Source organism: Notamacropus eugenii, chromosome 1 (assembly GCF_028372415.1).
Source record: "Notamacropus eugenii isolate mMacEug1 chromosome 1, mMacEug1.pri_v2, whole genome shotgun sequence".
NCBI classification, from domain to species: domain Eukaryota; kingdom Metazoa; phylum Chordata; class Mammalia; order Diprotodontia; family Macropodidae; genus Notamacropus; species Notamacropus eugenii.
In genome coordinates this window covers 239370943-239386374 of record NC_092872.1, presented here as the reverse complement: position 1 = coordinate 239386374, position 15432 = coordinate 239370943, and the positions used below count along the sequence as shown (strand labels likewise).

Here is a 15432-nt window from a genome sequence, read left to right as displayed (position 1 = left end):
TTCTTCTTCCTCTCTTATCCCACCCTCATCACTGGAACCTACCAATATGGCAGCCCCCTTCAACTTTGGGAAGGCCACCCCTTTGATAGACAGTAACACCATGAAAACTTCAATACACACTTATTGGACACCTTCTGTAATCCTGTGGGGTTGACAAGAGGAAAAGACACCTTGCTACCCTTAGGGTACTTACTCTCTAGTTTGGGTGATAATAATCACTCACAGTATGAATAATCTCAGACTCTATCTAATAAGTCAGTGGTAAGAAGGAGAGCACTCTGGGGGTTCAGAGAAAGGAGTAGATCAATGGGGATGGGAGTAGTCAGGGAAGGCTGCAGAGAAGAATTAGCAGGATAGGGGAAGATGGTCCTCAGGATGCTCCTCAAATGACAGAAGCCCAGAACTGAAGGTTCTACCAGCTGTGCCCTATACAACATCCTTTTCAAGAAGCCAAGCTTTCTCTTGAAGACTACCAGTGATGGGAAACTCCCTGCCTCCCCAGGCAGTCATTCTCCTTTTGGACAGCTCCAATTATTAAGAGACTTTTCCTGATCATAAACTTAAACCTGCTTCCCTGGAGTTTGCCCCCACAGCCTAGTTCTGTGCTCTGAGGCCAGGCTGAGTCAGTCTAACTTCTCTTCTCCTTGATCCTTCAGATACCTGAAAATATGTCATGTTCTTTCCCAGGTCTTTGACTCCCCAAGCCTCAACCAGCATGGCTTCTTATTTACTCCCCATTTTGGCTACTCTCCTTCAGACATGCCTATCAGCATCCTTGATGGGACTTTAGGAGGTGGAAGGAGAGATGTCAGAGTTTAGTCCCACTACCTTCATGTCTCTCCCTTTATTATATCCCCTTCTCCACCCCTCCACCCCACTCCTGAGAGCCTGTGGAGGATTAACTCATGAATGGAGTACAGAGGACTGGGGCAGGCTAGTGATTGACACTCAGTGGGCTGGCCAAGCCATTTATACAAGGAGGATCAGGGACCCCTGAGCCGATCAGCTACAACCAAAGACAGGGAGCTAAGAAATCTTAAAGAGATTTAGGACACTGCCTCCAAAGCAGGGGCCCTTGCCCCCAGCTCCAGCCCTGGTTATACTAACTCCCAGCTCAGCCTCACAAAGAGGCTTAGATTCTCTGCCCCCTTCTTGAAGAGTTGGTAGGAGAAAAGGTACTGAACTGTCAGTGGGAGAGACTCAATGACCTGAGCATATTTTACCTGGAAAAAAAGAGAGTTGAAGGGACATTGTTGCAATCGTATGTCTGCCCCTGCCATGTATCACCATGTATGTCTCTTACCCATAGTAGGGAATGGATTTGGTTCAGTGAAACTAACAGGTAGAATTTGAGTTCAGGAGACCTGGATTTGAAACTTGGCTCTCTCCCAGTACCATCATGGGAAAGTCATTCCTTCTTTTAAGGTTTTAGTTTCCAATTCTGTGAAATGGGCAAGTTGGATTAACAGACTTTTGAAGTACCTTCTAGCCCTAAATCAAACACTTGTAGATTGAACTAGAAGGGGAATTCAAATCATCTGCTGGGACCCATTGATTTCAAGCTGGAAGTTCATCTATCTAGTTCATCTAGAACTCACAAGTTCTCAAACTTAAAAGTCTTCGTATTTCTTTGCGCTCTTAAAAATTATTGAGGACCACTTCGCCAAAGCAGTTTTGTTTATGTGCATTATAGCCATTTGTAGTTACCCTGTTAGACGTTAAAGCATCTTAGTATTATTGTGAAAATAGTTTTGATCTCCTAGACCCCCTTAAGGGGTCTCAGAGATGCCCTGAAAGGGTCTTGGGAATCCTTAAGGGTCCCAGAGCATACTTTGAAAACTGCTGATTTTATCCAACCTCCTTATTTTTACAGCTGAGCAAACAGGGGTCTGGGGAGGTTAAGTGGTTTAAATGTGTTTCCCCTGCCTCCAGACTCAGTGGGCCTTCAGATTTCCAAAGGTCCAACCATTGTCCTCTCTGCCAGCAGAGACAGAGCTGGTGCACAAGGGGAGAGGTCATAATGCAAGCCAAGAACTCTTACATGGGAGCTGTCCAGCAGAGATGTGCTCACCAGCCTGGAATCATGAATTCCTCATTATTGCTACAGGTGCTCAAGCACAAGATGATTCACTGTTTTGGAGGAAACTGATCTGGAGATTCCTGCCCTGCCTGGAGAGTGGCTGTCTACAGTTCCTTATAACCCAAAGATTCTTAAAAAAAAAAAATCAAAACTCTGATTCTGAGATTCTGTGATTCTAATTTACAGCAATCTGGGATTCTGTTATCATCCCATCTTGCAGCTCTGCCTGGAACATACAACCTTCTCATCACTTCTAGGAAGTGTCTCTAGTTTCCTTCAAAGCTTAGCTTGATGATCACCTCCCACACGAAGCCTTTCCCAGTTCTCCACCTCTTCAGTCCCCTCTCCTTCAGTTGCCTTGTGTTGATTCTATTTTTTGTTTATACTTATTTTGCATGCTTCTCTTTGTATGTGTTGTCTCCCCCCATAGAATGTAAGATCCCGGAGGCCAGGGACTATTTGTATCCCCTGGTGTTTGGCACACTGCCTGGCATCCATAGTATTTCCTTCTTGGATGCCTTAGCAGTATCCTTGAGTGCCAGGTCTAGTGGCCCTGTCCATTTTCCTTCCTCTGGTTTCAGTTTTCCTCCTCAATTTGTTCATAGCACAGCCTGACCTGTTTTTCTCTCTGACTCCCTCTGCTCTTCACAGGCCTGCTGGTGCGGGAGGTGCAGATTGAGGTGTCCCGGCAGCAGGTGGAGGAGCTGTTTGGACTGGAAGATTACTGGTGCCAGTGTGTGGCTTGGAGCTCAGCTGGTACCACCAAGAGCCGCCGAGCCTATGTCCGCATCGCTTGTAGGTGTCTCCCCATCCTCATTCTCCAGTTCCCTGACCACTTATTCTTTCCCTGTGGGACCTGAAGAAAGCAAGGAGATAATAGTAGATATAAAATAACAGATGTTTTTATTGTTCAGTCATGTCTGACTCATTGTGACACCATTTGGGATTTTTTTTGGCAAAGATATTGGGGTGTTTTGCCATTTTCTTCTCCAGCTCATTTTACAGAAGAGGAAACTGAGGCAAATGGGGTCAAGTGACTTGCCCAGGGTCACATAGCTAATAAGTGTCTGAAGTCAGATTTGAACTCAGGATGAGTCTTCCTGACTCAAGGCATGGTGAGTTCTATCCACTGTGCCACTTAGCTGCCTATATATGAGCTAAATATCAGGTAATACTATAAGACAGCATCTCTGGCCCCTGTTGCTCACTTTCCCCGGATTTTAATCCCACCTCTGATATTTACTAGCTGTATGATCCTGGGCAAGTCTCTTAACTGCTGTTTGCCTCAAGTTTCCTCACCTGTAAAATTGGGTTGGTCTAGATGGCATCTAAAGTTTCTTTTAATTTAAAATCTATGATTCTGCTCCTTTGTTACCATCCAAGACCACCAGGGATACACGATCCCAGTCAAAGGGCAAATTGGCCTGGGATACCCACTATGGTGGGTCACTGCTCCCCCAGCCCCAGACAAAGGCCAAGGGGGCAGGTTCCCCCAGCCTTCTCTCACATTGACTATGAGATTCAATGCCTCTGGAGCCAACTTTCTCAGAAGCAGTCAATCCTCATGGCCCTTGCATATGATGATCCTTCTAGGGCCCACTGCTTGCTTCCTCACCCATGCAGAGCCTGGTGACCCTCATTCCATGCCTCCAAAGAACTCCCAACAAACACCACCTAGGCTGACCATTTGGCTGTCCATTCCCAGGGAGCATGGCGCCATCTCGTGGTAGCATCAGAAAGTGCAGTCCTTTCCCTCTGCTCAGGACCATCCACCTAGAAAAGGGGACTTTGTCCAGGGGCAGTCCCTGGCATCAGGAGCAGGTGTGCCCTTCTCTCTCCCAGTGAGAGGTGGCTGCCCCCAATCAGGATTCTAACTTGGTCCTCTCTCCTCTTCCAGACCTGCGGAAGAACTTTGACCAGGAGCCACTAGGGAAGGAGGTGCCACTGGAACACGAAGTGCTGTTGCAGTGCCGTCCCCCTGAGGGGGTGCCCACAGCAGAGGTGAGTGCAGAAACAAGGTTTAGAGCACTTGGTACACTGTCCAGTCCTCTGGTTCTGAAGCTAGAGAGCCTGGCTGGAAATTCTGCCTCCGACATTTACTTCCCATCTGACCAGGGAAAAGTGACTTATCGTCTCTCCTCCATATCTCCTCATCTGTCAAAGGAGGGGGTTGGGCTACGTGGTCTCTGAGACACCTTCCAGTTCTTGAATACCTGTTCCTCTGATCTAGCCTTAGACACTGACTTATCTGTTCCTTCAGTTTCCTCATCTACTCCTTCCTCACTGGGATGTCCAGGATTCCTCCCTTCCCCTGGAGTCAGAGAAGGCCTGCTTTCCCCAAGATCTGTCCCTCCTCCAAGCAGGCTCTGACTCTATCTTCTCCTTCTGTCTGTGGACTTTAGCTTCTAAAGTTGGGGCAAAGTACTTGGAGATCCCCCTGTCAAATAGAATTTGATTGGTCTGAGTTCTAGTCTCAGCTTTCATCGATCATGTCTCCAAATATCAGTCATTCCTCAACTCTTTGATGCATCAGCCTTTGCTGCTAACAGGCCCAGGTCTTGAGTTAACATGGAAGGAAGTTGTTCCTTGGAGGGCAGAATGGCAAAAGCTGGCTTGGAGTCAGGAAGGTCTCTGTGCCTGTTCCTCCTCTGGCAGATTGGCTGGGTGATCCTTTCAGAGCCTCAGGCAACGCCAAGTTCTAGAGAAAGGTGCTGATCTTCATTCATGGGAATTCCATGTAATAATGAAATCATGGGAGAGGAGAGAGATAAACATAGGGAAGGAAGAAAGGAATGGAGGGAGAGGAGGGAGGAAAGAAAGAAAGAAGGAATGGAGAGAACAAGGAAGGAAAATTAAGGAGGAAAGGAAGGACAGACTTGAAGAAATGGAACATAAGACTATCCAGAATCATCCAATTACCTCCCACCCCCCCGTGCCTAGACATTTCTCCCACCTCTGACGCCCTCCACCAGCTCCCCTTTGGCTCCTTGCGTCCCTTCATGGCATGCCTCTAAGGAAGCTTCCTTCACAGAACCCCTCTGCTGAAATCTCCCTGGTCTCCCTGTTGAGTGCCATTTCATAGCATCTCTTATAGTCACAATCCCCAGTGTCTGGAAGCGTTCCCTGCTCTGCTGAGACCCCAGGAGGGTGCTGGTAAAATTCCAGCAAGATGGCACCAACCGTTAGCACTGACTGCACAGATGGATCAGGGTGTGATGGATGCATGGGTTTGTACAGAGACTGTCAGCTGCTGCTTGGGCCCAAATGTTTATTTTGGACGATAGGGCTGTTGCTCTGACTTCTCATCACACTTCACCTCCACACTTGTCCACAGCTGCTGAGTTGGTCTAAAGGTCCTCAGAGCACACATATATGTGTGGGAGCATACATGCATCCCTCACTGGCAGGCTATGCTTAGAGCAGCCATTGCTTTTTACGTTACTTTGGGGTTGACAAAGCACTTTTGTATACATTCTCACATCAGTTCCTCTCAACAAGGCTGCAGTGTAAGCACTGTACATGTTATTATCCCACTTTACTGACGAGAAGACTGAAGTTCAGAAAGGTGAAAGGATTTGCTCATGATCACACAGCACCTAGTAAATATCAGAGAAGTGCTATTTCTGTTACATGCCTCCCATAACTTAGCCAAATGAGGCAGAAGGGGCAGTGTGGTGGAGTATGGAAAGCACCAAGTTTGGAGTCTGAGGACCTGGACTCAAGGCCCAGCTTATTTGCCGCATTGCCTTGATCAACACTTGGAAGAACCTTGATAAATAAATGGGAAAGGATTCGGGGAGAGCATCCAGGATGGGCCAAGACCTCAGAATGGTGGAAGGCACAGGGCAAGGTCAGTCCAGAGGAGAAAAGACTGGGGAAAATCAGAGAGTTAACTGTGCATTAGGAGATTCTCTGTGTTCTGCTTGGGAGCATTACAGGGAACTTGCAGAGGCACAAAACCAAAACAAAGCCCCAAACTTTCTTGATGTTGGAAGCTCTCCAAACGTGGAATGGACCACCTCATTGGAGGTCTCTGGCCAAGCCTGGGTGACCACTGGTCAAGGACATTGGAGAGGGAGAAGGGAATTCTTCATCAGGCACAGGTGGGACTCATTGCTCTCTGGGACGCTGCCCAGCTCTCTGATCTTATGAAGTCATCAAACTTCCCTAAACCTCAGTTAGCTCATCTATAAAATGGGGATAATAATACCTCACAGGGCTTGAGGGAAACTCAGAAGAGGTCTACGAAGAGCTGTTTAAACCTTAAAGTCTCATATAAACATAAGCTATCATTATATTCTTGTTATTACTGTGAGAAAGTGAAGCCTGTGTGAAAGGGGTATGTGAATACCCTGCATCCCTCCTCTCTCCTCCCACCCTCCCTTCCTCCTTGCTTAATACAGGCATTCCTATTGGTCTTGGACATTTGAAATTATATAAAAGAAGCAGCATATTTATATAGAAATGTATCTGTGAGTGTGTTTAGCATTTATCTACTGCCCTGAGGTTTGTAAAGCACCTTACAAATATTATTTCATGTGATCTTAACAACAACCCTGGGAGGTAGATAAAATTCCCATTTTACAGATGAGAAAACTGAGGCAGACAGAGGTTAAGTGACTTGCTGAGGGTCACATAGCTAGTGTCTGAAGCAGGATTCAAACTCAGACTTTGACTCCTAGTCTAGCATTCTATCCACTGTGGCACCGAGCTGCCTGGGAAGGACCAGTCCCATGGGGTTTAGAGGCAGAAGTCATCTGAGACCTTGGACAAGTCCTTTATCTCTCTGAGCATGTTTTATCATTAAAAATTATCATTAAAAATAAAAATGAGCAGTTTGGAGTTAATGATCAATTCTACCGGCTCTCAATCCTGGGATACTGGAATTTCACAGAAATTGGAGTGGGCAAATTTAGCAACAGGAAGAAGCTAGACGGTCAACTCTTGGATGGGGAGATGGTGAGGAGGTGATATGAAGAAATCAATATCCATGGAACTTTTTCATGAGGGGCCAGTGAGCAGGGCCAGGGCCGCAGCTGTGTGAAAGGCAAAATCTGTCAATTTTTCTCCTTCTCTGCCCTCCCCTCCTCTCTTCTCTCCTCTCCTTTTCTCTCCCTCCCTCTTTCATACTCTCCCCTCTCTTTCTGTCTCTCCCCTCTCTCCATTCATCTTTCCTTCTCTCTCTCTTTCCCCCTTACTCTTCTCTCCCCCTTCTTTTTCTGTCTCCCCCTCTATTTCTTCCTCTTTCTTTCTCTCCCCATGTCTCTATCTGTCTCCCCTCTCTCCTTTTCTCTCTCCCTTACTCTCTTTCCCCTCTCTCCCCCACTTCTCTCTATATTTCTAATTACCACAAGTGCCCTCTCGCCCTCTGCATGCACCATTACCATGTAGCCCACACCCACTTGGCTCAAATGCGGAGAGTGGTGCTCAGTACTTAGAAAATTAAAGAGAAAAAGTCTTGTTTTTGTTACTTTCCCTCATTCACTCTAGGGCAGAAAGGAAGTCAATGTGTCTCCTTTATGGCAATACTTGTATGCATCTCTCTAGTACCCTTAGAGATATGTGGAAAAGTGGTCAGGGGCACTGTACCTCCAGTCAGGAGTGCCTGGATTCAAATCCTGCCTCACACACTAGCCACATGGGCAGCCCTGTGTTCTTCACTTTCCTCATCTGTCAAAAGAGGGTTTTGGCCTGAGGGCCTCTAAATCAACGATACTCATTTTATACCACAGTTATTTTCTCATGTATCATAGCTTCCTACCCTTCTATAGACTCCATGAGGCCAGGGATTGTATGTCTCTCTGTGCCTGGAACACTCTCCCTCTCCCTCACCTTTCCCTCTTGGAATGCTCAACAAGGCTCAGCTCCACTATCAGCTCCTACATGGGGTCTTTCCTGATACCCCTAGTAAGAGGCACTCTCCCCGCTGGCCCCCATTCTTGGTTATTTATGGACTTGTATTCACTTCTCCATCCACTGCTCTGTTTACAAATCTTCATTGTTTCTCTGAACAGAGCATCATCTCCTTGAGGATAGGTAGTGTTTTCAACTTTGTCCTGTATGCCTATCACCTATCACACAGTAGGAGCTTAACAAATGCTTTTTGAACTAAGTTGAATTTCCTAAATTTTGGTACTTGGTCTGAACAGAAGGAGCTCAATATTTAACTTGAATATCTACCCTTCCTGCTTAATAACCTTGTCCAGAGTCTGATGATAACCAAATGTTCGTCATTACATCTTTATTAAGCTGGATTCTCTTGTGGGTGAGACTGGCCTGGCCCCTGGGCACTCAGCGGGGCTTCCCACCCTGGAGGATTAAGCTGGATTTGTGTCTGCTTAACCACCTCCCTTTCTACCCCATTCCCGCCTGCCAGGTGGAATGGCTGAAGAATGAGGATGTTATCGACCCTGCCCAGGACACCAACTACCTGCTCACCATTGACCACAACCTCATCATCCGGCAGGCCCGGCTTTTAGACACAGCCAACTACACATGTGTGGCCAAGAACATCGTGGCCAAACGCCGTAGCACCACAGCCACTGTCATCGTCTACGGTAGGATGACAGGCACCAGTAGGACGGCGGGCACCAGAATCAGAGGGGCTGAGTGTGGGCTACACACTACTCAGGGAGATTCTTTCATTTGGATGGACTGAGGACCCCACAGGGACTGGGGACAGGAAGTGGGACTCTTGCACAGGAAATCCACTTATTGAACTGGAGTCCACCTATTGGGTATATTATAATGGGGGTGCCTTTGGTGTATGCATTAGATGGGCTACTGAGAACCTTTGCAATTCAAATTCTATGAGCTTATGGCTTTTATTGTCCTAACTACTAATGACTATATTATCACAATAACTACTGAATATTTGTGTTATGCTAATAATGTTTCACAAAGCTTTCCTATCCCATGGAGTAGATAGCAGTGTGATAGAGTGGGAATAAAATGTGTCCAAATCCCACCTTGGATGCCTGTCGCCTCTATGACCTTGGACAAAGACATCTGATCCTTCCTGGGGATCAAGTTACTCATCTGTGGAACAAAGAGTTTGGATTGGAAGGGTCTCTGAGGCCCCGCCCATCTCTCAGTCTCTAATCCAATGATCTTGGATCTCTTATCAATTGCCCTATGACCCATTGTCTCATTTGATTTGCTGACAGTCACCTGGGAGACAAGTAGGGCAGGAATCTCTCCCGCTTTGGAGAGGGTGAAGTAGAGGCTCAGAGACGTTGTAAGTGACTTCTCCAAGGTCACACAACTGATGAGTTGACAGCTAGATTTCCTAATCCATAGTATTTTCATCCTGTTTTCTACTCCAAGTGATAGAGACCTGATTAGAACCAAAAATTGAAGCCCATTTTGGCATCCTGTACCGGCTGTACCAATAACGGCAGGTCTGGCAGTCCCAGGCTCCTGGGACAGAAGGGAGACACTGAGTCAGAGGACACAAACATGGTGGGGGTCAGGACTTCATTGCCACTTTCTGTGTCTTTCCTAAAAGAACACATTATCTCTTGGAGGAATGAGAAACCAGCCCCTAGAACAAATCTGGGAAGCCCCACCGGGACCCTTGAGCTCTGCCCTGTTATTCCTTTGGAGATGATGCCCAGGCTGACTCTTCTTCCATTATGACATTACTAACCCCAGGGATGTGCCACCCAGTTGGTCCATAGCATCCTTGATTTTAGGCTTAGGAGGAACTAGAGAGAACTTTCATCCAACTTCCTCCTTTAAAAGATTAGAAAATTGTCTGAGACTTATAGTCTTATAATGATTTATGATCCAAAAAGACGAGGGTTCAAATCTTGGCTTAGACAATTGCTAGTTGTATGACCCTGGGAAAGTCACTTAACTCTGTCTGCCTCCATATCCTCATCATTCAAATGAGAGGGTTGGATTCAATAGCCTTGGTATTTGTAAATATTTTCATTCTAATATCCAAAGGTGTGCCTTCTAGGGCTCACAGCTATAGTTTGGGCTAAGGGTTGGGTATGGGGTAGATGCTTCACATCATAGTACAGTGATGGCAGCCTCTCTCTCTCCCCACTTAGTGAATGGTGGCTGGTCTACCTGGTCAGAGTGGTCACCTTGCAATAACCGCTGTGGGCGGGGCTGGCAGAAGCGCACCCGTACCTGCACCAACCCTGCCCCACTCAATGGTGGTGCATTCTGCGAGGGGCAGGCCTTCCAGAAGGTTGCGTGTACCACCATGTGCCCAGGTAAGGACAACCTTCCAGGTAGCCCACATGTACATATGCTGCTTCTCCTAGCTTTCCAATGGAAGGCCCAGACTCAGCCATGGTACCTGTCATCCCCCTTCCCCAGGGATAAGGGAGAGCTCAGGTTTGGACCCCCCCAGAGGCTTAGGCAGCTGCCCTATAGTTTTGGGAACTCCCATCCAGGTATCATTCAGTTTGGGTCTCTCATACATCTCCTCTCAACTGGTGCTCCCCATTGGGTGAGCTCAGAGATCCCTGGGAAAAGGCAACATCCCCCACTCCTCACATGTTGAGGTCCCTGCTGCTCTTTCCAGTTTTGTAATGAATGAATCTTCTTCTCTTTGTTTCATTGTCTGATCTGTGTGTGTGCGTGTGCGCATGTGCATGTATGTATGTTTTCATCAACATCTTGTGCATGTCTGGGTCTGTATTTGTACAATTGAATGGATTTCTTTGCATTGGATTTTCTGTGTGTGTCTGACTTCATGTCTATTCCTCTCTTTGTGGGTTTCTCTGTACATACATGACCCTGTGATGACTTCTCTGTGCTGGGCTGTATTTTCTTATGTCCTTTTGCTCTCTCTGTGTACATGTCTGACTGTGTGTATGTGACATTGGACTGCTTCTTTCTATCTGTGTGTCCATATATTTGCATACATGCATTCATATGTGTCCATGTACCTGTGTACATGTATGTATGTGCTTTTTTCCCCCTTATTCGGCTGTGTCCATCTGATTGAATGTGGGCACCCACGATCTCTGTGTTTTTCCATCCCTGTGTGCATGTATGTGAATGTGTGGGTGGGTGTTGCATGATCCACAGTAGACGGAGCATGGACAGAGTGGAGTAAGTGGTCAGCCTGTAGCACAGAATGTACCCACTGGCGGAGCCGGGAATGCACTGCTCCACCACCCCAGAATGGAGGTCGAGACTGCAGCGGGCTCCTCCTTGATTCCAAGAACTGCACGGATGGACTGTGCACTCAGAGTGAGTGACCTGAGGCTGGGCACGCCCAGGGGGTGGGGGTCAGCTGGCATGGAGGGGAGGCTGGAGACGCAGCACCCTCCCCCTCTAGAACATGGAGAGCCAAGGCTTTCTCTGAGATTGGCAGTATGCCAAGGTGGGGCTGCCAAGGCGGGGCTGCCAAGGGGTCTGCTCTGGGCTTCCGGTCATGTCACCTCTGTATCCTCTTCATCATCATCATTTTCACCCATGTTATTTTGTCTTTTACTTTGTTTTCCCTAACAGATAAAAGAGTTCTAACTGAACCCAATAGCCACCGTAAGTTCCCATTTCATGACCATTTTCTATCTGCCATGGGATCATTGGTTCTCTCTGGCTGGCTGTCTTCTCATGGGCTGGAGGGTGATGAGAGGTCTCTGGGGACTAGGGGAGCAGAGGAGCAAGAGCATCTCATTCTGGAGCCCCACATCCCAAGGATCCAGAAAGTCCGAGGTGACTGGGCTTTCTCCTCATTTGAAGGGGCCATAGCTTCTAACTGGAGGGCGTTCTCCTGGAACAGACAGAGAGATTCCATCTGCCATCTCTAGAGACCAGGGCACCAAGGTCCTAATGAACAGTCAGACTGGATCGTGAATCTTGGCAGAGCTCTTGGACACTTTCTTACTCATGACATGTCTTATAGAAATTTAGAGCAAGGAAAGGGACTTCTCCAAGGTCACACAGTAACATAATTCTGGGTTCAGTCCTTTCGCCATTTCCTGAGTGAAGGGAAGAGCCCTGCCCTGTAATTCCTTTGGAGATGGTGTCCAGGTTGAGTCCTCTTCTGGTGTGCAAACGGTTTCCTGACACCCAGTTAGCTCCTGGCATCCTAGATTTTAGAGCCAGAAGGGGACATAGAGATCTTTGGATCAACCTCCTCCATGGACAGATTAGAAAACAGGGCCTGACATTTATAATTTTATAATGACATCTAATCCAAGAAGACTAGGGTTCTAACTAATTAGAACTTGCTGGGCATAGTAGTATTGTTTCCAGAAAAGAAGAATCCCTAAGATATTGAAAAGAGTACTGTACCAAGGACCTAGAGATCTGACATTTGGCAAATTAATGAACTCTGTGCCTCAGTTTCTCTTTCTGTTAAATGGGAAATCCATACTTTAGAGAAAATAGTATGAGCCTTAAGATTTGTACACACACATGCACATCCCTTAGCCTTTCTCAGAATCATTTCCTGACATGAGGTAGTTGGAGTAGGCTGAGGTTTTTGTTACACATTTTTTGTGTCATGGCCCCCTTGGGTAGTCTGGTGAAGCCTTATTGTAATGTTTTAAAGTAATTTCAGGAAATGTTGTATTTTCAGTTAGAAGTTCGAAGGAAAAAAATGTCAGTTTTTCCATCTAAGGTATAGACCCCTTGGGGTCTGGAGTGTCTGTGGACCTCAGGTGAGAAGCACCTGGATTGGGTGATCTCTGAGGTCCCCTACTTCTTCAAATATATTAGAAATGATTGAAGGGACCTCTGAGCCTGATGGGAAATTTGGGGAGCACAAGTAGTTCTTTGTTCACAGATGATCCCTTTTATTCCCCCAAAACCGGCAGAGAAAGAGGAAGGGAAAAGTCTAAAGGCATATGAATAAGCAGCAGACCACCCCAGGTGAAGGGTTCTGAGAACTGGGCAGCTGGAGCCCAAAGGATGCTGGGAATCTCCCCAGGAGAGGCAATGTTTCTGTAATGGCAATTGGATTGTTTCTTGTAGCTGTAGGTGGATGGCTGCATAGGCTGGGGAGTAGTGGGCATGGGCACTGAGTGGACACTCGGCTTCTGAGGTCCACCTGAGGTAGATAGTTTGATACATGGGGTTTAGCCAGCGCTACTGCTGCTTCCTTGGGAAAGGGCAAACATCAGAGGGAGCCAAGTCCCTGAATCAGCTTCCTGAGGCTCTGTCCTTCCCTTGTTCTGGTCCCCTCATCCTTTTGCCCTCCCTCATTCCTTTCCCCTCCTGCTCCAGGCTTCTTCATGCTTCAGTTTCACATACCCAAGACCTGTCCCTTATGCCCCATTCCTGAGGGCTCTAGAGGAGCTGAGTATGAACAAAGCTTATGTTTTGAACCTCCAGTTCTGCCCCTTGTGCCCAGCTCTGATCCACTCAGGATAGATGTGCTCTCCTGAGGCAGCCAAATCATGAGACAGAATTTCTATCCACTGAGGCTGCTTCTCCTTCAAAGACTGGCCCCAAGTGGCTGGTTCTACATCCCCACCCCCACCCCAGGGTTTCCCCTGGGCATCCCATCATTCCCATTCTCACTCACATAACTTGAAGCAAAACCAACTCCTCTCTGGAAAAAGAGCCAGCCTCCCTTGCTCCTTCCCTCCCTGACTCCCTCCCTCCTTCTCTCCCTCTCCCCATCCTGCTAGGGACTCACTACCTTATAAGTCAGCCCCCCCTGGGTGTCCATGCTAATAATGCCACGGTAATAGCACTAAGGCTAATAAAACAGCAACAGCCAAATACTACTGTGGTAATTAAACTACAGCTCCCAGATAATTCTGAGTAATAAAATCAGCAATAATGCTGAACGACCCCAGCTCTCTAGGGGAGGGGGGGGGGTGGACAGGCTGGGGAGGGGGAGAGGCCAGGTTCACTAATTAGAGATTGTAAATTACCGAGCAAATGGCCACATGTGGGTTACAAATGAATGAGAAGGCAGGCAGAAAGTAGCCAGGAGGGGTCCCGCTTCTGCAGCCATCCAAGAGGTGGGCAAAGCAGAGGCGGGCAGAGCAGAGAGGGGCAGGGAGCCCCAGCCTCTCAGCCAAGGGATTCACTGATAGATTCATTGAGCACCTCCTGTGTTCTAGGTGCTGGGGAGGCTGGGGGAGCCCGATCGGGGATGTGACCCATGGGCCTTGCCCTGACTGAGCTCACCATGCCCAAAATCACAGTCATAGGTGCCTAGCTGGGAGGGGACCTTGGGGGCCATTGAAGAACAGCTAATAATAGCCAACCTTTATGTAGCCCTTCAAAGTGTTCAAAGGTAGATGACTTCATTTGTTCCTTGCGACAGCCCTGTGAGGTAGGCCCTGTTATTACCCCATTTGACAGATGGCGAAACTGAAACTCAGAGACCTCCAATTATTTGTCCAGGGACATATAGTTAGAAGGGGTTGCGGCAGAGAGTTCAATTAAATGGATACATTTTTGCAGAGTCCTTTGCTAGGCATTGGGGCTGATGCTGAGTTTAGATAAGGCAGGGTGCCTGCCCTCATGGACCTTACCATCTAATAGGGGAATGGGACACCAGCTAACTCAAATACATTGGGCAAAAGGGTTGCAAAATGAGGGGGAAGATTGGGAGGAGGAGCAGGCTGTTTCCACAGGAATATTTAAGAATGCCACCTTGCCCCACTTGTCTCTTAGATGGCAGTGACAGCATCTGCTTATCTTAGAGCCCAGAGTTAGACCATAGCCTTGTTAGAAAGGCCCAGGCCTGTGGCCAAGCCTGGAGCATCTCAGGGCCTCCCAGAACCAGACCAAGCAAAACTTGATTATCCCCCTTTCAGGGGCTAAGTGGGATCCCTAAGTGGGTTGGGGGGTGGGAAGGTACCCCATAACTCCCCAGAGACTGATCATCCCCCTTTAAAAGGTTGAGTGAGATCCCATTCAAGGCTGGAGGGTGGGAAGATGTGCCCCAGAACTCCCCAGAGGAAAGGTGGGGAGCCAGCGAGGCAGGTGATATCTCTATCTTAGACTGTCCTGAGGCTGAATGGCTGGATCCCAGCTGGTGACAGCAGCTGGCCAGTCTAGCCCCTGCCTTTCCTCCATTCCTAAGCTAGATGACCTTGTTCACACCTGTCAGCACAGCAGAAGGGAGGGAGGGGGCTACCTTTCACCACCTCTCCTCATCTTGCTGCCCCTAGTCTTCACCAGCATTGCTCTCCAGTCTCCCTTCTTCCTCTCACGTTCTGGGCTATGGCCTTCCCCTCCTCCTCCTCTTTCACCATCTCCTCAGCCTACCAGATGATCTTTCTTATGGGGCCATCTTGCTTCCTGGACACAGGAGCTCAGAAACAGTTGTAGGAGGGGGTTGTATGCCAGGAGCAGCTTAGACAAGTTGTACGGCCTAATGGAAAAAGCCTGGGCCTAAAAAGTCTGGAGACCCACCCCAT

The 15432-nt window shown here is 47.8% G+C and overlaps 1 protein-coding gene across 3 annotated transcripts in view; it reads left to right on the top strand.

Annotated features, from left to right (window-relative positions):
• Positions 1-15432, top strand: part of UNC5B (unc-5 netrin receptor B) — a 135966-nt gene that overhangs the window by 102719 nt on the left and 17815 nt on the right. The window contains exons 3-8 of one of the 3 annotated variants that reach the window (XM_072628279.1): positions 2732-2875; positions 3978-4081; positions 8457-8637; positions 10138-10305; positions 11132-11293; positions 11555-11587. In XM_072628279.1, coding sequence (XP_072484380.1) covers positions 2732-2875; positions 3978-4081; positions 8457-8637; positions 10138-10305; positions 11132-11293; positions 11555-11587 — 792 coding nt within the window. Of the gene's footprint in view, positions 1-2731; positions 2876-3977; positions 4082-8456; positions 8638-10137; positions 10306-11128; positions 11294-11554; positions 11588-15432 lie in introns of all 3 variants that reach the window. The other 2 variants (XM_072628278.1, XM_072628280.1) reach the window with 2 other exon arrangements.